At 39.9% G+C, this 26358-nt stretch overlaps 1 protein-coding gene across 2 annotated transcripts in view; it reads right to left on the bottom strand.

The window, feature by feature from the left end:
• Positions 1 to 26358, bottom strand: part of robo1 (roundabout, axon guidance receptor, homolog 1) — a 344541-nt gene that overhangs the window by 190631 nt on the left and 127552 nt on the right. For both annotated transcript variants that reach the window (XM_079674651.1, XM_079674649.1), the window contains exon 2: positions 17546 to 17670. In XM_079674651.1, coding sequence (XP_079530777.1) covers positions 17546 to 17633 — 88 coding nt within the window. In that variant the 5' untranslated portion in view covers positions 17634 to 17670. The remainder of the gene's footprint in view (positions 1 to 17545; positions 17671 to 26358) is intronic.

The raw sequence follows: 26358 nt of genomic DNA on the forward strand, positions 1-26358 counted from the left end.
CCCGAGATTCAGCTTCCAGTAGTTCTGGAGAGAGCTTTGCACCTGTGGCCACTAACGGTCATAATTTCTCTGCTTTGTTTCAAGACCCGCATCAGAAAGCTTTTGAATGGTGGTACTTTTCCAGTTGGTCTACCTGCTCTTCATGTAGCTCGGCATGTCGTCGTTTAGGTGCTTTTTTTAAGGCCACCTCGGAGGTCAAAGTTAACCTTACATGTTTCCATTTTAAGCTTTGTTAGTTAGTTAGTTTCGTAATGGACGTAATGTAACATTTGTAACGGTTGTAGCTTTTTCTCAGACGCAGAGGGATACATGACTTGTGAAAAGTAACTACAATTCTACCCGCGATATACGCTCATTATATCACGGCTAAGAACCAATCAGATTGCTTGATTTGACTTGTCCGTTTTATAAAATTGCTATGTATTTGCACACTAACCAAACAAGAATCAGATACATTTAAAGTGATGATGTTTCCAGACAAAAAGTAAAGAGATAACTTAGAAGAGAGATGAATATCTGTCCAAGATGTCATGGACATCTGCCCGATAGTTGAGATAGTTCAGGCTGGACCAAAGGGGACTGACCGAGAGGCCGACATTGCCATCCCTAGAGCCATAATGCTTGTGTGGGTAAAAATACAAAGAAAGCCGAGTGGTTTAGAAAAATGAAGCAAATACTTAGAAAGAGTAAGAGTATAGGGCCGTCAAGGAAAATATTCAATAGAGAAACCTTATTTTAACACACATTAACACTTCCATTTCCTCATTATGTATCCATTATCTACCGATGTGTTTTGTACCATTGAGCGTAATCCTCAGTGCAGGACACAGCATAACCACATGACTGATGGTAAATCAATACTAAGCGGCCAGTTCTCATTGAACATATGGCAGGAGAGCGGAAACATCTGGAAATGTCAAACATTCTAAAAGTGTTGGTAATGGCAGACACTAACACATACACCAGCCAATCAACAGGTACAAAAACAGGACCATACAATTGGTCAGACTGTTGAGTGTAAAGAAGCTGACAGAGCACACATGTCACAACCCCACAAAGATAGTAATGAAATTGAATAAAACCAATGTAAATGTTCACTGCAGACGTCTGTAGCGCTGATATGCTATAGCAGTGAGGGCTTGGTGTTGACGGCACATGTCAGATGCACTGAGGACATGTCACACAGGAGGGATGTGAGCCCCGTCAGCACCTCACTCACCCCCAGCCACCTCACTATTGATTGTCAGACTTCTTTGGGGAATTTGGCTTGATTCCTTGTCGGGGGAGCGGTAAAACCAATTGAATAGAGAAATCAGATGTATAAATAAGCAATGTTGTGCATGAGGGCGCACAGGAACGAAACACTGACATAGTCACCTTGACATAACCCTGCAGCTCCCTCCCAGAGCAATCAGCGCTGACCAGCGCTGTAAAGCCCTCACACACACAGCGGCAGACACACATCCCTAATGACTATGTGTTTTTAAATAGATAGGAGAGCCTGTGTCTTTGACTGGGCTCAGTTCGAGGCTTCTTTTTCAAAATGGCAGAGACATTTCTCCATCGATTTATATTGCCACTATAAAATTATAAGACAAGTGTTAAATCTGTCATTAAAGGGCTCATTAAAGTCTGTAATTGCCTTAGCTGAATACGATTTGGTGCTGTTAAAAAGAGAGTGTCCTGCCACTCATTATTGTTAATGTCACAGGGGTATATGAGTGTGTGTATAGCACTTTGGCAAAAAGCTCAGTGCTGACCGGCTTCTTGACTATACAGAGGGAATATGCATTAGAAAAACCCCATTTGATCACCAGGAAAGAGCACAAAAAAGGGACAAAATCTGTGCGTATGTTTTACTCGCATCTGTGGACAGATTTATTCAATAATGTAATTTAAGGTGACAAAAAAAATTAATGAAACATTGAAATATCGGATTCATTTATTCATTCCACCAGTGGCAATATGCACTTTAGGGAGGTTCAGCACTTGCATACAGGGCAAGGAAACTATCTGCATTCTGTCATTAATTTTACTCCGTAAGTAAATCACACTTCATCAAAGCTCATAAATAACTTTAGCTTTCAATTCTATAATTCATCTCTGATATGCTAAGCACAGGGCTCTTCCCTCCGAGCAGCCAAGTGGACAAAAATACATGCATGGAGGATTGAAGGGCATAACAAGTTGGATTTCATGTCGTCTACAGTTAGATTTTAAGCATTGTTGAGTGAGAGTTTAGTGGTCCTATTGTCATCACTATGCTGTGCTTACTGCTGCTGCTTGCTTGGTCAGGAACCATGAGCTCAGCACCTTGGCCTCTCCCTCAGACATGCACAGAATGGCCTTGTCAGCACAATGTGAGGACAGTATCTAACCACGGTTCACTTGTTCTGCATGCAAAAACATTTACCATGCTTCCCCGTGGCAGTACAGAAATTGAACGTTATTTCTCTGTATACTTTGCACCACACCAAGAACCTATAGAAAGACAGCAAGTCCATGGTACAACAGTAGAAAAGCTCAAAACACGATGTAGCTTGATTCTCTTATGTTGTTGTATTTGCAATCAGTAACAGGTAAAAGATGAGCCAAGCCGTGGGTCTCTCTGGCCCACCTCCACTCAGCGCACTCATCATCAAACACAGCTCTGATCAAGTGATTAGAAGAGTGGTGTATGGGTGGAAGCCTCAGAGAGACCAGCCCCCCCTCCTCTCTTCTGCACTCTCAACCCGGGGCGGCCATGGTGAAGAGAGAGAGGGGTGAGGATAAGGCGAAAGATACTTCGAATGACAGTTCACTGACAGCAAGATTAATGACCCAACGCACAAAGGTCTGGAGCAGCGCAGCTTTTTGATAACGTGCCCCGGAGCATCGACACCACCTGGCCGCAATCCATACAAATCGAAGTAGCCTACTGTAGATTCCAATGGGCAAATAATGAGCGGCCCTGGCAAACGACACTGTCCTTCACACCACCGTCTCCACCGTCCCCGCAAGCACTTCATCTAGATAATCTGATACTGTATCACAGACAGAAAGAAGAAAAAAGACCTGTCAGAGATTGTGAAGGGCAGTTATCTATGCTAATGTGCCGGTTTTAGGATGGGCGACTGGAGTGGAATGTGTGAGTAACTCTTTGCGCGCGTACGTTGGCGTCGTGCAATTTATGAGCAGAGCAGAGGTAAGTGGGTAGGTTGAAGGCCTCTTCAGCGCTGTTTGTTCATATGGAAATGAGAAGTAATGAAGTTGACACTGTCAACTTCTCATCTCTCTGCATTGTCATAGTGATAAAGGGCACTAGTGGTAATTCATTTCAGTCAATATAGCCAATAGGGTATGGCAGGGAGATGATGTCAGAGACACTGAAGATGCTGCATTGTGCTATTGTCAGGTTTTATGTCCTCACAAATCTGTCAAGGCACTTTAACAACAGAACTCTTTAACCATTAATACATGCCCATGCTGTCCATTAACTTATGCAAATGCAAATCACAACATTGCCAAATCTCTGAGGCAAAACCCCCAAAACCCCTGTTTCAGAAGCCAGTTTGTTTATGCAAAAAGGCAGTGTATGCATAAACAAAAACATAGACAAAAACTGGTCTTGGAACCAGTGACGTGCAGTCAGGGGAGGCAGAGCGTCTGTGTTGTAATTGTGATTTCTGTATGATTCCAATTGCTTTTTATAGTCAAAATCGGCAAATTGCAGAGCTCCGCTACAACTACAGCTTGTAGCGATGAGAAACGAGGCAGGTCGAGCTATGCCTCACGTAACCCCACAGTAACTGGCTGGAGCGCGGGCACTTATTTTGTGAGCGCGCTCCACTCAGTTACTGTGGGGTAAGGTCGGGTGAGGCACAGATGAGATCTGCCTCACCTCAGATGTGTCACCCCACAGAAACTGGCTAAGCGCATGCCTGTTACCATCTCACTGTAGGTCACACATTACATGTTTGTAGGTCACACATGTAATGTTTGTAGATCCCTTTATTACATGTGTCCTAGCCATCCATAGTCTCTAAATAACTTACTTCACGTATATGATATTTAGGCTCGCTGGTCTCATCATACAACGGCACTGAAAAAGCACCAGGGGAGGCAGCCATAACCTCTGCCACACTGAAGGGGGCGCACGTGAGCCCACAGGTTCTTGTTGCTACTGTTATTCTATGCAGAGACGGTAGACGCAAACAACAAACTAGACTTTTGAAACTAGAGGAAGATAAGGAGGACAAAAAACTAATATAGATTGTTTTCCCCATGGACTTCATCTTCAATTCTTCAGTCTTCAAGTCTTCAAGTCTTCATCTAAGACCACAATTGTAATGAAAATGGGATCTTACTAAGAAAGAACAATCCAATATTTAGATTTTGGGTATCCTTTTGTTGAACGGTCTGTTTAAAATGAATCGAAACATCAGACTAAGAAAGCTTTTGAAAATAACAGACTATTTGGAAATGTAATATTCGTAAATCTGACTCTGAAAGAGTCAGTGCCTCACCAGCCATGAACCTCACCGCACGTCACTGCTTGGAACCAAATGTATAATCCCCTGTATACATAGTTATACATCTCATTATAGTGTATATCTGACTCATCATGCAGCTCATTCATTGTGAAATTATGCAGGAGTCTTCTTCCACAGTTGGCCATGTTTATTCTCATTCTGCCCTCATCCGGTGTCGTTACATCCTTTAACGCCTCCAAAGAAGCCTTTGTGTCACCAAATATAACTTGCTGCAAATTGAAATAAAGTGTTGACTAAAGTGGTCCTGACTGATCAGATTGTTGTGAGCCACTGATAGATGACAAAAGAGTAAGGTCAAATGTATAATCCTATGTGTGTCATTATTTAATAAACCATGAAATGAATGACAACCTCTAAACCGTCAGAGTGGATGCCATTGTGTGCCTCTACTGTAAAAATGTTATTATATGACATTTAAGTCTAGACACTGTTTTGTTCTGAGTTGTGCTAAAAAGGACACATGAATAATTGCTCAAATTCCATGTTTTTGCCACACTGGTATATTTCACACATCCATACAAGCATATATAGCACCTACATGGTGTTAATCCTGTTAAGAGGAACACACTGCTGGTCTCAAAGAAGATTAATATTTAACCTTTACTGGATGTACATTTTACAATTGATCTTCCTGTCTGACTATCCTCCAAATGTATTGTCTTTTTAGTACAAACAACTACCTCTTTTGTTACGACTTACATTACAATACAGCTAAATATGTGCACAGTCCTTAGACTAAAACTATTCTCCTTTTGGTTTCTAAAGACTTCGTAACATCCCCTATCTTGATAAGGAAGATCATTCCAAGAGATCTTAAAATGTGCAAGAGGCTTGTGGTGAGGATGAAACATTCAAACATATGAAGTTAATGGAGATTGTGTCATTATAGGTCCTCTGAATGCTTAGTGTTTTTGCTGACTTCAACTTGGATACCAGTTCTGAAGCGGTCACACATTCTCAAACTGTTTCATGTAACAAACCATTAAATCTACTCAGGCATAAAGATCTGTGACTAATACTAATGTTATACCAATTGAATGGGCATGAAGGATATATCAATATATCATGTTGAATAGCTGCTGCTCACAGGGCACTGCAACCTTCAAGTTGTGCCTCGTGCAGTCGTCTCCACAGAACTGATAAAAGCAGGCACAGTACACAGCTGCATCTGTGCACCAAAGCCTGAAGGTGTGACAGACACAGGCAATAAAACTCAGTCAAGAAAGTCAAGATGGTAGAGGCAGCTACCCTTTCCTCACTGTCGGACGCATGGCATTAATATGAGGAAGAGATAGTGGAGGAATATGGATTCAAGAGGAAGGAGAAAAGAAGAGGAAAGTCATCTGAATGCTGGCTGTGTAATGGATCGCGTGTATTTGTGGGAGTGTATATACTTTGCTCTGACAGAAAGTATTAGGGTTTCCCCTTTTCATGAATGTTGAGACCCAGCTGTGTGTTTAACCCCCGTAACTTGCCCTGCCATGGGTCTCCTCATTCAGGTGATCACATGACAGGGGCCAACGTCCTCTCAGCATCCTTGAGCACGGTGTGATGGCACGCAGCCAATGACTGATCACTCGCTCGTTCCCTCTCGTCAGCACTTTCCCTCATCCAGCTCGTCATCAATGCTTGGCGGTAATAAAACCAATGTCATCCTGCTCTTTTGTGAAATTCACATGGAGAGATAAGGGGAGAAAAATCTGTCTTTTGTTTCAAATTAATTTCCCACCGTCTTTGTACACACCATTTTCCTGGGTGGCATTTAGCACAGACGGCAAGCTAATCTCATGGTTCCTCGTCTGATTTCAGCCTCCATTATGAACATTTGTAGCTTTCAAGTCAATTTCCATCTGACTTTTGTGTGTATTATGTGTGTTTCTAAATGGAAATAATTGACCAGGTGAGGTTGTTGTGGAGCAACAGGAGCACCATTTTCGTTAATTGAAGCTGCATGTGGCTGCCGTAAACATTAGGCAAATGGGGTTGTATATCAGGCTTATTACCTGGACATGATCATCCGAGTGAAGACTTTGTCCAGGTAAATATCTTTTATCCTGTCAAACTGAGGCTCTGCCGAAGATATGAGCAGCTGCCGGTATATCTTATTCATGCCATTCAGGAAAGAAAGTATGATACTGTGTGTATGAGAGTTTAGGGAGAGAAGGAAAGTCAAAAAGGACAAACATTGAGGGATTTGGTATTCTTTGGCCATAACTCAACTAGGTTGAGACATTTTTATGTTTTTATCTTTCTGTTCACTTACTATTATACCAGACAGAAAAGTTGATTAGGGCTAAACATTAATCATATCTCCCAATGTTCCCTAACATTTCTTATCCAAATCATTACGTGTGTAGCAGACAGCGGTATGTTGGAACTGGGCTATGAATGCCTGTAGAGATTGTGTGGGTGCAGTTGGGACAACAACATTAAGAGGAGATAAGGGAAACTCATAAAATAGCAGCGTTTCATTTCCTAAAAACACAATAGATTCCAGGTCTGCCTTACAGACTACTATCAGCGACTCGGAAGAATCATAGCTTATCGTTTCTGTGAATGGAAAGGTAGACCAGCACAACATACAACTGTGGCTGGAATGCTGATGTTAACATGGAGGCATTGCAACATTATATTCGTGAGCAATACATTCCAACAAAGCTCAACAATGTGGGGGAAGCACTGTATGTGGAAAGGAATTTACTGCATGCTCTCCCCGACTTTAAAGCTTATTTTAGACTATATTCTCTCCATAGCCTGACCTTCTGCTTTAGAAGCACAATACGCATTAATATTTCATATCACAACACAGATACACGTACACACTTTGGCCTGACACCTCAGTGTTGGCAAGTCTCTACAGCACAGCGGAGCATACAGCACAGCCTGGCTACCTCCTTAGTATTTTACAGGGCATTCACACAAAAAAGTTTTTTAAGCTTTACAAAAAGGCTCATCCAACCTTGGAAGTTTAAATATTTAAACTTTAAATAAAGTGATCACTGATCCACATAAAAAATATTGACAAATCTATACAAAGTGATCAAAGTTAATTTAATTATAGAGATTGAAAAATACTAGCACATTATTCTAGTACAAGTATTCATCGCCTTTGAAAGCACACCTCTAAATTATAACTGGCTTAGAAAATTGGCTTTAGTTAAACGGACAATAAAACATGAAAATGTACATACTATTGTCTCTAACAAGTTTTGAGCATATCATACTCATTTCACACTGGCAATGTGAGAAAAATAACTGCCATATATGCAACGCATGGGAAAGTAGTTTATTTTACCAACGATGTGTTTCCATGTATTGATTTTCTCATTTAAGTTCTGGTAGCTCATTAAAGTTATAGTGCAAAGAATTGGAAAGCATTGACCGCTACATTCAGTTTTCTTCCATCTCATTTGAAATACTTTTAATGTAGAAGAGCAGAATAGAAAACAACTATGTATTTCAGTTTCATGAGGGAATCACAACAAAAGCAATTGGGTTTTTCTTTTTTACGGATGTCACTAAGCAGTTATTTTTGAAATTCACAAAGGTCTCTATTGTTTAAGCGTGTTTGTGTGAATATGGAATTGGACTACTTGGGATGTAGCATATGGACTATTCTGAAACAACAAATCGTTGGCACTTTTTTTTGGTAGAAGATCAATGGATCAGTGTGTGAATGCTTGTCCTATCATTATGCATCCAAGCTCAAGCTCCTCCAACAAGAATTCACATGGTGAGCATCATTTTTTATATGAAATCTTTACCATTCCTAACAACATAAGTTTAGAAGATCAGCCTTATCTATGTATCACTCTTCTCAGCAATCACCAATCGATGGACACTGAGGTAAGTGTCTACAGGTCTAACACCCAGAGACGTTTTCACTTAGACAAAGACTAAAAAATGACCCAGCCCATCCTCCTTCCTCTCCTCTTCCTCATCGATTGTCTGCAGGTCTGTGCCTCTGTGTCTCATGGCAGCAGAAGCCAAAGTGATGGAGACAAAAGGCAGTTTGGGTATTAATTCAGCGCTCACGTCTTCTTTCAAGATCCTTTCAGATGCAAAGCGCCGGGCTGCGCAGTGGGCAGAAGGGGACGCTGACAATTACAGTCTCACATTGAGCCAGCGCTGGAGACTGACTCTTCAGACTGATTGACAAATGAAAGAGATGAAATAGCTTCTATTTAAAAATGGCCCCTTGCCAGAATAGGAGGATCATCTCTAATATCTTGTCTCAAATGGGAAATGGAAAAGAAGAGCGTGCATGGGAAATTGAGCTCGCAATTCAGTACTTTACAAAGGCCATTTAGGCCACATGCACAGAATACCCAGCGGTATTGTGGACGCTTTAAACCTCAAATTCAATGGATCATGAAGATAAAGCAGCAACTTTCAGAGCTTTGCATCCAATTGCTCTTTCCCCGTACTCTAGAAACTTTTCATGCTGTGCTTACTAATCCACTCCCCTGTACACAAACAGATGAACATACATGAGGGATGCAAGATCAACACAAACATACACTGATTAACCAAAATTGCCTTGGTCATAAAATGAAAGACAACATATACGTCTGAGAAGCTCTGTATGTGATTTCTGGGGAGACAAACAGATATGTTAATTGTTGTGCCAAACAAGTAGACTCATAGATTTCCAATTACGGCCATTGCTCAATTTGCCTGCGTTTTCTCTCCGTACCCAATCTACACAGCTGAGTAGAACATCCAAATCGACAGTTTGTGGAGACGGATGCCTGTTGAGCGCCTTATCACATGGGAAGCCAGAACAGCATGGTTCCCGTGTGTGTTAAAATGTACTATGTTTTCTTGCTGAGAGTAATATTTTACTTTGCTTTTAACATTTTAAATGTCCAATTCAAATATGACTGAATAAAATAATGTTTGACCCACAGGAATAAAACAACAAAGCTAAAGCTATGCAGTTATATGTGTCAGTTACATATACATTTATTGAAGGCATTGTAGTGCATAAGTACCATTACAGTGTGTAATGGTACTTATGCCATTATACGCAACAGGAATATGAATAACAAAAGACAATGACTATGAATTGTTTGTGTTTGAATCAACATAGTAAATATACTTTAGTTGTGTACAGTAGCCTAAAGGGCAGCCCCTGCTATCTATAAAGGCAAGAAAGCCTCAATAGTGATTTGTCAAACATATCTCGTTGAAGTAAATTGTCCCAAGGGCAAAACATCTTAAAAATGACCCATTAATATGCATTAACAAATGTACATTTTGAAAGTGAATTTGGGAAGAGTGAATCAGTCGAACTATTATGAGCATGAGAAGCAGTTAGCCAGAGTTGACGCAACATAGGTATAAATAACAAGCACTTGTGTCTGAGAGCACAAACAGCTGCAGGGGACTGCTGCATGCTGCTGGAAGAGCACAAACAGGTTCTTTAATGGAGAGAGGGATGTGAGGAGAAATTCATTTGTGAGATGACACTCTCCCACAGCCCCACAGCACAAACCCCATGAGAGGGATGCTGTGGCTCCGATGTGTGCGTGTGCGTGTGCGTGTGCGTGTGTGTGTGTGTGTGTGTGTGTGTGTGTGTGTGTGTGTGTGTGTACAGGGCAGATTTAGGAATGGGGTGAAATGAGCCAGAGGTGCCCACGTCATTTCTCTATGTAAATCAGTAAACTATGCCGCATATCACACATACAAACAAGTACACACACACACACACACACACACACACACACACACACACACACACACACACACACACACACACACACACACACACACACACACACACACACACACACACACACACACACACACACACACACACACACACACACACACACACACACACACACACACACACACACACACACACACACACAGTACAGCTGAGGGAAGAAGGTATGAAGCAGGTGGTAGGAGTTTCAGGTGGAAAATGGGCCACAATTCTGCCCTTTATCAACTGCTCCCAAATTGAATTTGATTTAAAAGCAATGATATAGAATGGGAAGTTTCTGTGTCCTTATTCCTTAGGCAGAAATTATATCAATAACAACTTTTTTCAAAGCACTTGCTGTGTTGTATTGCATGAATATGCAATAGAAAAACTTTTGCTGCTTGAAGGAAGATCTGAATTAGATTAAGACATGCCTAACTTTAGTTAGAATGCCTGAGAGGTTGTACAGTAAATGCATGTGTAGGTGGTAATGACTACTAAATGAGTCAGCATAAATTGTGATGACATTACAGCTTCAGCTATTTCTGTTGATCTTGCTTAAACTGTCGGCAATGATTCGCACACACGTGTGGGCTCAAAGCATCTGCTAATATCAAACTTTTATTTTCAGTTGAAGGTGTGCTTTTTTCTTTTACAAGCAACATCCTTTAGTCCCTCTACAGAAAGTGTGAACTGTGTTGTTAATTCAGCCGTAACAGTAGTGTGCTGAGGTTCAAGGTGAAGACACACTGTGTACTTGTAAAGCTGTAGCCAAATGTGAGGAATAAAGAAATGGCACATTCAAGCTAAGGACATCACATCTCAAGCCTGGGATCAAATATGAAGAAAAACTGAAAAAAGCTTTGTGTGTACAAAGACAGCCCTTGACACACAAAAACACAACCTCCATGCCAGAAAGAGGAAAGCCCAGAAAAGAAAAAGGAGGTGAATAATAATAATAAAACAAATGGCCACACCTCCGGGAGCGGATTTTTCATCATTAAATGATGGCCTGGGGGCAGAGACAGTATGATGAGGAAACACTGGCTTGTGCCGGCTCTGTAATTAAATGGTGGCCGGATGGAGCGAGAGGCAGAGATGATAAGCTGGGCTCTGCGCCCCAGGACAGGATAATATTGTCAGATACGTTAAAAATATTGTTATCTGCGAGCAAAGAAGCTTTTTTGGAAAAACAAAGATTTTTGCCGTTTTCTAATGGAATTACTGCCGCCTCTCTACAGAAACGTAAACAATGGAGAGGATATGTGTACGTTGGGGGAAAAATAGAACTTAACAGCCTGGGGTAAAATGTCATAATTGAAGAAAATTAATGTAGGATACAATAAAGAAAGACATACAGCATGAGAATATTAATATAAGAATACAAATCTTTAAGGAACACTGCATAACTAACTATTTAACAAGATTAGATATAGTACTTAGGAAAGTGTGTCACTTTTCCTAGAAACAGTCCAATTAATGCAAACCATTGTGTCTCTCTGCGCTGTTTGAAAAACTGTGAGGTTAGATTCATTTAGTACAGTTACTAGATGACAACCATCAACATTTTATATAACTGCAATAAAGAATTGCTGGACTCAATGAGACCCTTATACAAATGTTTTGGACTGTGTTACTGTTAAATAAATAGGGTCATGTAATAATGTCAATAATGTGGCCACAGCAATAGCACATGCTTTAAATAGGTGTTATGGAAAATGTAGTTCCGTAAAATAATGTTGTTGTTAGGATTTGGGATTTATTCATCTTTTAAAACGTAATATATTGATGCACTAACAAACAGATGGTTTAACGGATATCCCGCAGGACAAAATGTCAAAACTACCGTACCAGCAGGTAAGAATCTAGGACCATCACCAGGCCTTAAATGAGATTTTCCTATTGGCCAAAACATGGAATTATAGCTGTCACGTGAAATCTTTGGGCCCCAAAATTATTTTGTGAAGAAAGCTCTGCTCAACAGTGGATCATTAAAAGGTAACTAACTTCCAGTACAAACATTTCAATAGCCCTTCTTTTAAAGATTAGGTCATAAAAGTTGTAAGATTTTCTAATAACCTGATAGAGTTATTTCACATAGGCATTATGAACTTCCGTTTATGTGAAGATAACACAGAATAATTTTTTTGTTTCATGCGCCACTGAAAAACATTCATAGAAATTAACCGGGCCCTGTTTCCAATGCTTTATCCAGTGCTCTAAATACATCAAAGAGGGAGATTGATCCTGTATCAAATATTTAGTGTGACAAAGTCCACATTCAGTCACTAAGAAGCACAAGAGATTTCCTGACATTTGATTCAATCCTTGTCCGTGGACTCCCCAATAATGACTTTAGTTCCAGTGTAAACAATTGAGTCAACACGGCTTGTCATGATTCCGTTATACACAAAAGCAAACATTTTGCTCCCAGAACACAAATAATACAATGTGTCATACTTAATGATGTTGAAATGATTAAACTACACAAACAAACAACAAAATATTGAATGCACAGTACAATAAACCATTAAAGTGTGCGTTAAAGTGAAAAGAAAGATAATGCCTGGAGTGACAAAAGGGATAAGCACATGTGCAATTTCAAATGACAAGACTAAGATTGGTCTGCTTTGAGAAATCTTTTTGGACAGTTTGCAGAGAAAGGGCCTAGTCTAAGCTTTTTTTTTGACAAAGCTTTTTAATATGTCTTAATGGAATGAGAGTGTCACTAACTCGTACCGTTCTTTCAAAAACAGTCCGTCACAAGAATTCCATTACATGAAATGCCAAGCCTTCAATCCTTTACGTTATTCAATAATGGCCCAATCTCCCTTGAGAGAGAAGAATAAAACACAGTGGTGAAATGTGGATTCCTCACATAAATAGTGTTGTACTGTATAAAGCAATCAGGGATCACTCTTGAAAGTTGGCAAGGAGAAGAAGTATACTTTGTTTTTAATGTCCGGGTATTTTATTTTAACTTTTTCATTGGTAAAAAGCTTTTGTCTCCCCTTTGCCAAGCAATTATTGTTGTATCGCTGCCAGTCAGGCTCTGAATTCTCTCATGGGGGATTGAAGACGAGAACAGTCATCCTACAAAGAACGTCCGTGACTCCATGGACTCATGTGACTGACGCCAGAGTAGACTGCTCCATTTTTCTGGCTTTAGCTTCAAATTAGATCAGACATCAGAAACGACCTTCAGATATGAGCAAAGCCAATATGCTGACTATGATGCATCCGTGAAGAAGGCCAGTGATCAAGATTTATGGAGTGAGGCAACACTGTGTGTCAAGAGTGATACGTGTCTCATCAACGGTGAAATGAAATGTCAAATTAGTTTGTGGGAGGACGCGTGTGTGTTTTAGCTTATCTGCAAGAATGCTTACATGGCTGATGATACACAAGATTGAGAGACAAAGAATTTGCCCTCAAATAGGACTCAAAGTGAGAGAATGAAAGGGAGGCGCGAGTGTCAAATAGGGTGCTTATAGTGCAGAACACTAATAAGGAGAGCGTCAGCAGGACAGCCGCAGCAGATTCATTTTGCTCGGGGCTCCATCTTGGCAGCACCTGTTATAAACTTCCTTTCCCGTCTTGCACAATTGGTTCTGTAATTTAAAAAGGTCAGCATGGCTCTTGTGTAATTCAATACTATCATGGTGCTGTATTAACCACATATTTAATCACCCGCAGGGTGGTGTGCAAGCTGAATACTGAACGTAAAGTGAAGAGGTAAAACCCACAGTACAAAAAAGGCCCAGCTCTCCCACCTGATACATGACTCACAGTGTGAAGGATGAATAGTTTTTCATTGATTACAGCTCTGTTAACACGTAAGTAGAGAAAATACATTGAAAAAATAAAAGTTTTTAAAAACGAATTCATCGGCAGAAAGTAGAATTGGATGGCTACAGGAAAATAGGTGACGTTTTTTGGGACATGAATGAGAAAATGTAATATGTCTGAGTTGCACTGTGGAAGATATATACAATATTTTGTGTTTTGGAATGTGGTTGTCTAGGCAATCACATTTAAGGGCAAGGTCACCAATGAAAACCATCAGGAGTACACTAAATTAAATCTTGAAACATACAGAACCATACATCTTTTTCATCTCCTACAACATAATATGCTGTAAGAGACAAAATCTTGGAGGTCTACAAACAACTTTAAGCTAAATAATACTTTTAACCACACACTGCAACGAAAATACAAAGCAGAAATGTCTGAATATTTAACACATTTTGTATTGCTGTTTGCGGTGTACCTACCCAAAAATGTAAACTATGAGACACCTGCACACTTGCACTGAGGCTGCCAGAGCACTATGGGAAATAATAATATTTCATCAGAGAAAAACAATCGCCAGGTAAACTATCGTTCTCAGGGAGACACTTTATAATCTGTAAATTGTAGTTATGTACTCTGGAAGGTTGTGACAAGAAAATTGAATTGTATTTATCATACAATTTTAAGTTTACTTTACATTACAAAAACGTTAGTGTGATTAATTATGCTTGATAAAGATAATCATGTCACTGGATATTTACTTGCGTACATGCATCTTAATGCCACATATTGTTGCTTGGTTACACAAAACATCAATGACTGTCTTTGATTGATTCCCCTGACCCCATAATCAGAAAGAGAAATACTGGACGGCTCTGCAAAATGTACAATTACGATTTATGGCAAAGGTTATACACTGCATTCATGTCAAAAACAGCATGGTTAAGGTTTGGGGAAGATTATTGCAAATACACTATGGTTAAGGTACAATTAGGTTAATGCAACTAAAAAGCTTTTTTAAGCTTAAGTTAATGTCTTGGTTATTCAAAAAGCACTCACTGTATTGCAGAGCTTTGGAGGGATGCAAATACCACTTCCTGCATTGCCATTAAATGTTTGCCCTGCATGTAAATTAAAAGGTGCATAATTGTCCAATATTAACATAATTCCTAGAATACTGGGCGGATATTCTGTTGTAAGACAGTGAGACAGTGTCAATGCTCACAAACCTGAGAGGGTTAACAAAGAGCCTCAGAAAACCCATTGGATGAGAATGATAAAAAGAAGGGAATGGAGTCATTGCTTTGCACATTGTAAGAAAATCTCAAGAGCTGTCAGTCAGAGATTATGCAAAGTAATACATCAAAGTGACGCCTTGACGTTTTTCTCTCATTGAGAGACAATGAAAGGAAGACAGTGTCCTTGCGGAATTCGACTTTCCCGCATATTTAGGATAGTTTATTTACTGTGCTACACATGAACAATCCATGACTGACATCCCTCTTTGGTTTGGTTGAATTGTCACTAAATCTGCACGCCATGATGGAGGCAGGAAGCGGCTTACATAAGAAATAATATCTATTTGATATCTTTAAAATCTTTGTTCCTAGCAACAATACACCTAGATACTTCATTCTGCACATACAATTATTTGGGGTATCACCTTATATTTTCACAACTAAAACTAGAGCAGAATATAAGTGAGAAAATATAAAGATAAGAACTAAAGTGATATCTCTCTGATGCTATTTTAGCAGAATTCACAATGAGCTGAATTCAAGCCCAACACATCTCTAACTGCTGCCAGTCAGAAATCCTGCTCCAAAGGTTTGATTGAAAGCATTTTTGCCATGGGAGCGATCCTTCACCTTTGCACACACATGCTCACAAACACACACTCTAACACCATTAAATCGGAGTACAGGGAGTCACAAACACTGCCCTCTGCTTGACAAGTAAATGGCTTCCTAGATCATGTTGGCGAAAGAAAATACGGAGAGAGAAGATGGTGGCGTGGACACAGCAAAATCAAAAAAATGAGAGTTGAAAGGCAATAGAAAGAAACTAAGGAGCCAAACTAAGTACATAATGAAGAAAAAGTGTGAAATGCTCCTCAGCAGGACTGAATAGTGGTCCTGTCTGATGAGAACTGGGTGGAAAAGGACAGACATCAACTCTATGTAACAGAGATGACTGTCAAGTGTGGGGACAACAAAAGTGCCAATAGGTGAATCTCGTTTTATCAACACGAGAGAAACAAAACTTCTTGAAACACATTTCTTCAAAGATCTATATCGGAGATGTTTGAGGGATAAATGAACAAAGTAACAGACCCAGAACAGTTTAGATTAATGGAGATGAAGATATTTTGAAAAAACAGTATTTTTATCTGTCAAAGTTCAACTGTTAAGTGGATACTTCCTGCTTCACATTGATGACAGAGGATAATGCATTGCATGTGATCTAATAAGAGTCATGAAAACCAACAATTGGTCCCTGAATTTCATGAACCCAAGAGACAACAGAAATACTTTGATTAGGGGTCAACTTAGAACATTTTGTATTTTTACCATTTTCTATCATTGGTGAGTTTTAGCACGGACTGTTTACTGAGAAGTTTTACCTCTAACTCTTAAACAAGGTTTGTTATTTCTTACTTGAGAAGGCGGACAATCTGAAATTCCTTGGTGACCTTGCAACTTGCACTGCTTCAATAAATCATCAGCCCTGGTGGCTGAGTGTGTTGGGCCTGGTTTGACAGGGGCGTTGAGTCTGTCAATAGTCTCACATCTATTCAAAACACTTAGGTTAGGAAGGCACCATTCAAATAGTTTATTTCCACATCTGCAGCACTAAACACGTTCGCATTTATAACCAAGATCTCGTGCTTAGTAGAGAAAGAAAGACATCATTTTAGTATTGTAGTTTACACCATACATATTTCTGAACATCTGCCGTTTTTTTTTTTTAAAGTTGGAAAGCAGTCCTACTGTATACATACAAAAAAAACGGATATATATCAGTGCATTTAGATTTACAGTAGATTTCCCAATGAATTTAATGCAATTCTTTCTTAGAAACACATTTCCCAAATGTACCCGATTCATTATATTGCTGCTATCCTTATCTGGATAGCCTGGAGCTCAGATCTCAGCATGGTATCTTCCAGACAATCAGGGAGCAGAAAGCTGTTTCACTTTAGTTAGTGTATAATAGTGCAGCTAGACAATTGCTGCTCCCGAGACAGTTGAGTTGTCTTTGGTTAAATACCGTTATAGACTACATATGGCTGGTGTGTGCCAAGATCAAGGTATGAATTCTGGTGTCCAAATGAAAAACAATCATTAAAGCCAAGGTAAAGGTGTCACGCATGTAATAGTCAGACAATCACACAGCTTGACAGACACACTGACAAACCATGATGATGATGATGATGATGATGGAGTAAGACAATGGAGTCTTCATCACTGATGAGGAGACATGCCAGTTCAGAGAATAGGATATGTCTTACCTGGGACTAAAGGAGCCTCTTGGCCCTGGACCAGCCTCAGCAGAACCATTAGGAGGAAGGGCTTGGCCCCTGACCACATGCCACGCATTGTGGTGCTCACTGTCCTGGCATCACTGAACAAATATCTGAGGAAAGAGAAAAACATGAAGCAATTACACAGTGGTCATGTTGCTAAGATAATCAGCTCTTCACAGGAGTTGAAAGGAATACAGATAAATGGGTATTCCATTTGTTGTGCAAATTATAATAAATACCACAGTGCAGGAGAAAATTGCAATTATTTCAAAAGCATGGTCATGGTACATAATAGTAAAACGACACATTTATAATGACATTTTATAGTATAAGTGAATGCAAAGCAGGCTTTCATGACAAACGATAAACTATGTAAAATAACTCAATAGAGAATTGAGATCCTTTACGTTGAAATAGTAGAGCAGTTGGATCCATAATTTATAATCCCAAGAGAGTTTAGTCTTTGCATGTTAAGAAGATTGCAAATCGACTTTCTCTGTTGCTAAACTCTTACTCAGTATCTCCTTTTGTGCACGCACAACAAATGCCTCTGTGTCATATTGATTTCAGACAGGTGAGACAAAAGTGTCAGAGTTTAGTGGTGTGTGCGAGACAATACCGATGTGCTGACATTGCCTGCGCATAGTGACTGGGACCGTCTGTAGCATGAAAATAAATCGGAGGATTCTCCGGATCAGCCATCTGTGGAACAACCTGTTCACCCTTGTTTGATTACAACCAGCAGGCCAGGCAGCCTCTCCATCTCCAGCTCTTTCTCCCTATCTCTCTCTCTTTCACACTTCCCTCTGTGTACTGCTGCTATGCATTACGATTTTCTCCTCGCAGCCTTTTTTCCCAGGCATGACATACTACTTGAATTGGATAGCTTCAACTAAAATATGATGGACTTGCTTTATCGTAAATTCTAAGGAGCTACAGTCGTGACTTAGTCTATTCAAGCATTTCATCTTTTGAGATGATGAGGAGCATGAAACATGGCCTTGACACAGTGAAAAAAATGAGTGTACTGTATGTGGTAGAAAAGAAAATGCTCTCTAATCAAAGCTACCAATGTTTAGGAAGGGCTTTTTCAGTCTACATCCAATGTTCCTAATACTATGCTATGTTCTCCTTCCATCCATGTGCTCTCTCTATATTTCTGAAAAATATTTCATTCAACTCTAAATGGACTCTTTGCCAGCAATGAATGGCAGCTACTTCTAGTCATGCCATCCTGTCCGCTCTGTCTCTCTCTTACATTAGAACGAGAACAAAAGCACAAGCAGACCAATTTGCTTTAATAGCCTTTTCTCCAATCTTATCTTCAGGTAGTCCGTGAACACTTTTGCCCGCCTTAATATGCGTTCTCAGAATTAAAGCAGCCTCCGAAAAGCCTGTATATCAGATCAGCACCAATTGTTGGAGTGTGTGTTATCATCACTTCTCATTCCTCCGGTGTCACAGCAGAGTCGAAGAATTATGGTATGCATTTGCTCAATTTGCTCCATTTGCATGAGATGATGACAAGCTTCGGGCTAAATGTCCGATAAACAATTGCCTGTGGTTAGACTGAAAGATTAAAGCGCTTCCAATCTGCATGGACACCTGAATCAGTATCTCGGCAGTTTACTAGGAGGTGGCGGGAAATATTTCCCCCATTTTTCTAGATAATTGTGCCTGATAAACACTACATCGCTTTCTTGCAGGCAATCTGATAAATGCCCAATTACCAGTCGGGAGATGGCAGTGACAAGTGGTCGCCAGGGGTCTCTGGTTTAGGGAATGTGGGATACACGGCATTGAGATGGCCTCTTCAACCCAGAATGAAGTGGACAGGAGCTGGACTTATAATTCATCTCATCACCCTGTTCCATTTGATTAATGAATGGGTGGTGCATAGGAGATAAAGGAAGACTTATTTGAGCCCTCCTCTCTAAAAACCACAAACACTTATGTGAAGCGTGCATCCCAGTCCAATCAATGACTATTGCTCTAAACTCATGATTGAGCCTGCTTCCATCAAAGGAAATGAGCCTGTTTTACAAAGCCTGTTTCAGTGGCTTCCACTACGAATTCAGTTTGAGAGGAATGAAAGGCCCTTATAGTCTCTCTTCATCTGAGTCAATGACTGCTGGATGTATTGAAGCCAATTAATCAGGCAGTGACAAGAAGCAGTGCTGCTGGCTCAGTGACCAACTCCCACAAAAGACAGGAATCGTCAGCAGAACGGTCAGTGTCCACAAATTGATTTTTCAAATGCTCACTAAACCAAAGGGATGTCATTCAAAACCTGTGGTTTCTCCTTGTGAGAGTTCTACAAGACTCAAGCACTTAAACTCAACAGAGATCAGACAGCTTTAGATAACATTGTTACTTTGGATAAACAATAGCGTAACTTTTACCATTTGTCTTGCAGATTAGAGAAGTTTCCTGATGCACTAATTAAATGCAGTGTTGTGAACCCCGGACAAAACGCAGGTGAAATGTATAAAAAGAAGCAGGGAAAGATATTGTTGGAAGCCTCTGAGGATAACAATGAACTTGATTTTACCTCTGACTGGGACCTCTACTTGTGATCGCTTAATCTATTTGTTTTTCATCCTCTGCTTTTGTACTTCAGAGGAACACTTCACATTTACACTTCCAACACTTTGAAACAGGGGTAATCCAGAGTGGGAAGCAAAGGGATAGGTAAAAGCAAATACACTATACAAGCACACTAAAGTGTTATTTCAGTGGCCACTATAAAATACAGATGTGATCAATCAAATCCAATTATTCTGCCATCTCCACTTTTATGATGCCCATAAGGTCTGGTAGTGGCTCAGTCAGTAGGGGCTTGGACTGTGAGCTGTAGGTTCAAGTCCCCAAACAGACCTAAATACTGTATGGAGTCTGGACTTGGAGAGGTCCCAGTTCACCTCCTGGGCCCTGCCATGGTTCCCTTGAGCAAGGCACCGGACACCACCACCCCACCTAGAACTAGGATGTGTTAAATGCAGGTCATATTTCACTGTGTGTGCTTTCTGTGTGCATGTATGTGTGACAATTAAAGTGGATTTCGTCCTCTGATTCTTCTAGTGGTTAGAGGTGGTGTTATGCTGTACATTACATACATGTTTTTGCTAATATTACCATTTCTAAAGAACAAAAAATCCTTCTCAATCTCATGTAGTCCATGTGTTGTCTACGATCTCAATACAAATTAATCTAATTAACTTTACCCATTTCCAACAATGTAAACAAAAGCTGAACATAATTAAGGAGCCATTAGGTACCAGAGACGTTGGCTACTGAATTTGTATTTGAATGATGTCGTACTGAACATATTTGTGAGTGAATAACATTTTCCTATTAGACTTATATTAGCCAAACCACATATAAGACTTCAGCAGTGAGTGCACTTGGAATTTAAGTGCTTCATGAAAAATATGGAGGAGAGTAACAATTATAGTGTTAAATATACAGTTACTGTTACTAGTTATATTTAGATGGATTGGAAATGATCCAATGCCATCCTTCTGAATATGTATGTACCATAAAAACAATAATGTATTTATACTGCTAGCATTCACCAATCCACAAGAAAGTCAAGAGAACTGTGTAGTTTGGCATTAATGTGTGCCTTATATATTTCTATAAGAGCCCATGCAGAAAAGTGGGGGTAACAAACAAAAAGAGAGGATACGGGCAACACACTCTATTTGATGAAACATTAGCTCTAGTTCATTGCGGTCTCATGCCACATATCCACTTGTTCTGTTGAGAAGCTAGATACATAAATATCTCTGTGATACAAGGTCTTGATTGTTCAATGTATTTGTAAATACATGTCATTGTTTATGTGTAGTCCTTCCTAAGTTCTAAATAATTTTTAACCTATTTTTCTTATTCGGATTGCAAGATTAAAAGTAGTTATTTTTTGCTAGTGATCAGTTACTTAAGACATCTTAAACTACTATATCCTTATAAGCTATACTATGATAGCTTTATTAGACCAGTATAAATATTCAACTTACCTCACAATCCTATACAAACACATGTATGACATTGTTCAATGACATGCATTGCAGGGGAAATGAATGTTTTTCCTTCGTGCAAATAAGAGTGAGAAAGACATATCTGAGTTTACAACTTCAGTTGGTCATTTAGTTAAACCTTATTCTGTCTTACTTAAAGGCCTACTTGAGGCCTACCAAGCCACAATCTGCTTGTTTTTACTTTTTGATGAGTGGAGCCTGCATACATGCTCTTTACTCTTTACAGTTTGCAGTCGCGATACTAATACTAATACTCATATTCCGATTTTAGTTCAAACCTATACACAGTTGCAACCAATTACTGGACTCTGGTCCAAAGTCACACAGTAACATGTCGATGGGAAAGCAAAAGTATAGGATATTGTCTCGAGTTGATGACTCATGCAAATCCTGTGTTGTTGTGTTGTGTCAGCGACATATTTTGATGGATGGTTCCTGGACCTCTCAAGCACTCTGTTCTCCATGTCACCATGGCTACTCCTTTCTCATAAAAATGCCAACAGTGGATTAAGCATATCACATTCACAGTACATTACGCTTCCTCACTTCATTACAATAAAAGGATTAACCTGCCCGGGATGTGTAAAGTGATCGGTGGGGAGGGCGGACAACATGTGGATGAACTGTCCTTCCCCCTTAGCGTAGATCACATTTCTGGGCTACTCCAAGACGTGCTACTAATCATATGCACTCTGCTGGGGGCCACAGTGCAGACTGTGACAACACACCGGGACCAGAAACAAATCTGAAGCCATTAGGACGCCCTGCAGTTGACTTACATAATTGCATATGCTCAATCCATTTCACAGGGAAAGACCATGCATCACAGTTCGACTTTCTGTTCATCGCTACTGCATGTTAATGTAATGGTGGGTGGTCAAAATAACTGTCTTTAATGGTCCACACTATTTTAGAAAGTTTGTCCAAGATGAAAGTTTCATATTCCAGGAAAGATGTTAAAATTGCTATAATTTAAGAGGGGAAAAGGTTGTCTTCATCCCTAACTGGCGAAATGATGGAGATATGAGAAAAACCCAAATTAGAATATATTAGAGAGCCTGAAAGCACTCCAGCATGACTGGGGCGATGGGCCCGGTCACACGCGGCATCCCTACAGTGATCCGTCTTCTCATGAATGTGATCTGTGATAAATTAAAAGCTGATTATTTCCTGGAGGGAGCAGCCCAGCGCTTGGCCCCCGGCCCCCCTCGCTGGCGGTGATGGATTAGTCCACAGTCTGCATTATGGACCGGTCCCCACTGACTGCACAGCTATGGACGCCACAGGCCTAAGTGCCGACTATCAAGATGCCACCGTTGACAACACTCGATTTATTTAAATAAATGCTCCGCCATCTCTTTAAAGGACAACTCTATTTTTCACAAGACAGATGGGTGGTTCTTTGATTTTTTTGTAGTAGTGTGTCAAAATCCATCCCTGTTCAGCACTGTTATATAGACGTGCTTTTAAAAGATCGGCACATATCAGCTTTTACCATAATAGTAATTGCTTTATGAAATACCAATCCAACAGCATTCCATCTGAGCAAGCAGAGGTTATGGTTTCATATTGTTTGTATTAAATGACTTAGCATATGATATTAGAGCGGCATGAAGGGCACAACAGACAGGCTCATTCCCAGTGAGAAATGGCTCCCTATCAAGCAGCGTTATTGCAGTCAGAGAGCACGAGGCAGCTGTAGTTTCTTTGTCCGTGCTCAGGTGCACACTCCATGAGCTTCTACATCGCTGTGGTTTTTACATTATGGTCCCATTCTCATGTGTCTGGACTGTTTTCCCTGGGTGGGCATCATTTGGACGGCCTACAACGCAATTTGTCTGCAGTCATTGGGTCTGCCTGAGCAGGAACAAAGGCGGTCAGCCTGGCTATTGTGTCCTTTTGTGTCCCATATGTCAGAAGTCTGCTGCACAAACAATGCAGCAACTGCCAAGAGCACAACAGTCATTATCTGTTGTGGAATCACCGTCATTATCCTGCTGCAATCATAACTCTAATTACAAAAGTTGCTTTGTAAGCAGGTAGATTATGCAATGTTAATTACCCGAGCACAATGCAGCAAGCGCATGTTTTAAATGCCACTCACTATTGTGCCTCACACAATAGCATGCGTTTTACTCTCCGCCATACGTAGAGCAATGCCGGGTCCCAGGATGGTTTGTATAACCCCTTATGGCACACCTATTGTCATTAATTATTTCTCATTAATAAAAGTTATAATGAATCAGCCTTAAGTAGATTATCCGACATGAACCAATATGTCTGTGCACGTAGTCTTAATTGATGAACCTTCTCCCATAAAGTGGTCATTCTCATCTATCAGTCTCACCTACACCATCAGCTGTAGGAGGCTCAGTTTGGTTTTTGTGAGTCAAACACTCCTTTTTCATTATCAAGGTATCACTTCCATTGTTCCCGCATAAACATAGATACCACATTGACCTGTTTCCTCACTTACTGGGCTTTAAAAAATGTCAGGCACTCAAACATTCTCAGGGGATGTAATTGAAAATCTAGATAAAACTGATTGAAACGCTACTTAGGCTGGCACATCTGAAAGAAATGTTCCTTTGCATTATGTTGCAATACAGAACAGAAAGATTTCCTAAACAGAAGACACAAAATGATTTTCCCCAAGCACAGTGCCGCAGCCTTTTTTCATTAATCGCTGTAAGGGTGCACTTTAACAGCCCACTCTGGCAAATTAAATCCTCAGAATAATATCTCCATCATTGCTGTATTCCTTTGCTCTGACACACACATCTATCTGGCTTCGGAACGCAGCAGAGGCTGCCAACTCGGAAAGACCTGAAACCACGAGGCAATAAAAAGTGACATCAGCAATGGGAAAGTTAATAGTGTGTTTCAGATGCACTTTCTGGAGGACAGGGCTAGCACAGGCTTCATTCACTGTAAGTGACAGTGGCTGGCAATCTCTCTCTACCTCCCATATGCCCTTATGAATTTCAACCTGCTCTCTGTAATGACCTATAAATAGCTAAGGCTTCCAGAGGGGCTTATGTGACAGACACTTACGTCCGGGCATCCTCTGCATTTTTAGTCTATGTACAGATCAACGTAACAGCTTGTTTAGATTTGTCTATACAATTTGATGTGTGATTGCAACTGGCAGTTCCCTGGTGTTGTGTGTTGTAAGAAGTGTCAAACTGGTGGTTGTGCGAGTCAGTCTTTGACTTCACATGAGCCTATTTCTTTTTTTGTGGAGCTCATTTCGGCACAGCTGTCAGAGAACGCCTCAAGCTGAATAAACAGAATATAGAAACACACAAACAGACTGAACACAACATCATTACAGCCTTGTGTTTCAAATTGGGCCACAGGCATATTCTCCTTCTCCCGTTTCTTCCACAACATTCTCTTGTTTATAATCTCACATATCCTCTTAGTGCCTGTTAAGTACATTTGTATATATCATTTATCTTTACAGGTAATGTTTAACTTTTTGTCATCAGAGCAGTGTGATGTGAGACAAGTATACTTATGCAGTACAACACACTGCTAATACATGTTGTAAAGCTATACGTGCAATACAAATCTGTGCCCGTATTCTTCAAAACTTGCTCTTAACATCCTATGTTCAAAACATTTCCAAAAAGTGAAAAACTTAAGACACATTTCTCAAATTTCTACTTAAAATGTAGGAGAAACAGTCCCCAAGTGATCTTGTAAATAACGACATTAGAGCAACAAAAAAGATTTACCCTAAATCTGCTCGATGGTTTATTCTGAAACAGCACATGTTACTCAGTAAAACAATTTAATTTGGCAAAAACATTAATAATAGTTTTACATGGGTTATTGTATTCACATGACATCTTAAATATCTCAAATGAATAGAAACCTAATACATTATTATTTATATGAAATAAATAAAATCTCTAAAATAGTAGGTCAATGAAACAGGAAAGGTACATCGTATAGCACTTTGACACGGAAACTAAATCAATGCTATTTTTGTTCTTGGTAACCCTGAGAAATGCAAACCAAATCCTGACATATTCTATAATGTAGTCAATCCATAATATCTCAGAAGGTATGTGCTCACCTTTGTCTTTGTATTGCAGCCATCCAGAGCTCAAACAGGAACTTTAAGAGGAATTCAATGAATATGACAAATCATTCTCAGTTAACATGTTGCAGGATAATTATGTAACCCTTTGTTGTGTTCTAAAGGATGTTCAGTCTGAGAAAACAACCCTGGTGGTGTCATCAGAGTATCTGCCTTTGGCCTGGAGACACCAAAAGGTTCCAACAGAAAGTCACAAACTATCGGTGTGTGGAGGATCTAATGATAGAAGACTTTCCTGTAACAACTGTGATCAGTCATTTCAGCAACTGCCAAAAAACCACATTTGTCTATGTTGAAGTGACAAAGAACGCTAGCAGATAATAGTAATTACAGCCGGGGTCAGGTGACGCTGTTATGGAGCGATAAAGTCAGCTTAGAGAGTCGGTGTCGATGTTTTGGTCAACAAAGCACCATTTACACAATGAGGATGAAGATCAACTAACTTTGACAAATTATTATTTTTAACCAAACCAGGATCTTTCCTTAAACATAACCAATTAGCTTTTGTGCAAAACCTACACCATAATGTTACTAGGACAAATTATGAAACCTAACCAAAAGGGGCATCATATCAGGAGACACTTCTGTGTTGTTCTAGAAAGCACGGACACATTCTTTTTTCATTTCATATAGGAATCGTTCAATTAAAG

Source organism: Notothenia rossii, assembly GCF_949606895.1.
Source record: "Notothenia rossii genome assembly, chromosome: 4".
Classification (NCBI taxonomy): domain Eukaryota; kingdom Metazoa; phylum Chordata; class Actinopteri; order Perciformes; family Nototheniidae; genus Notothenia; species Notothenia rossii.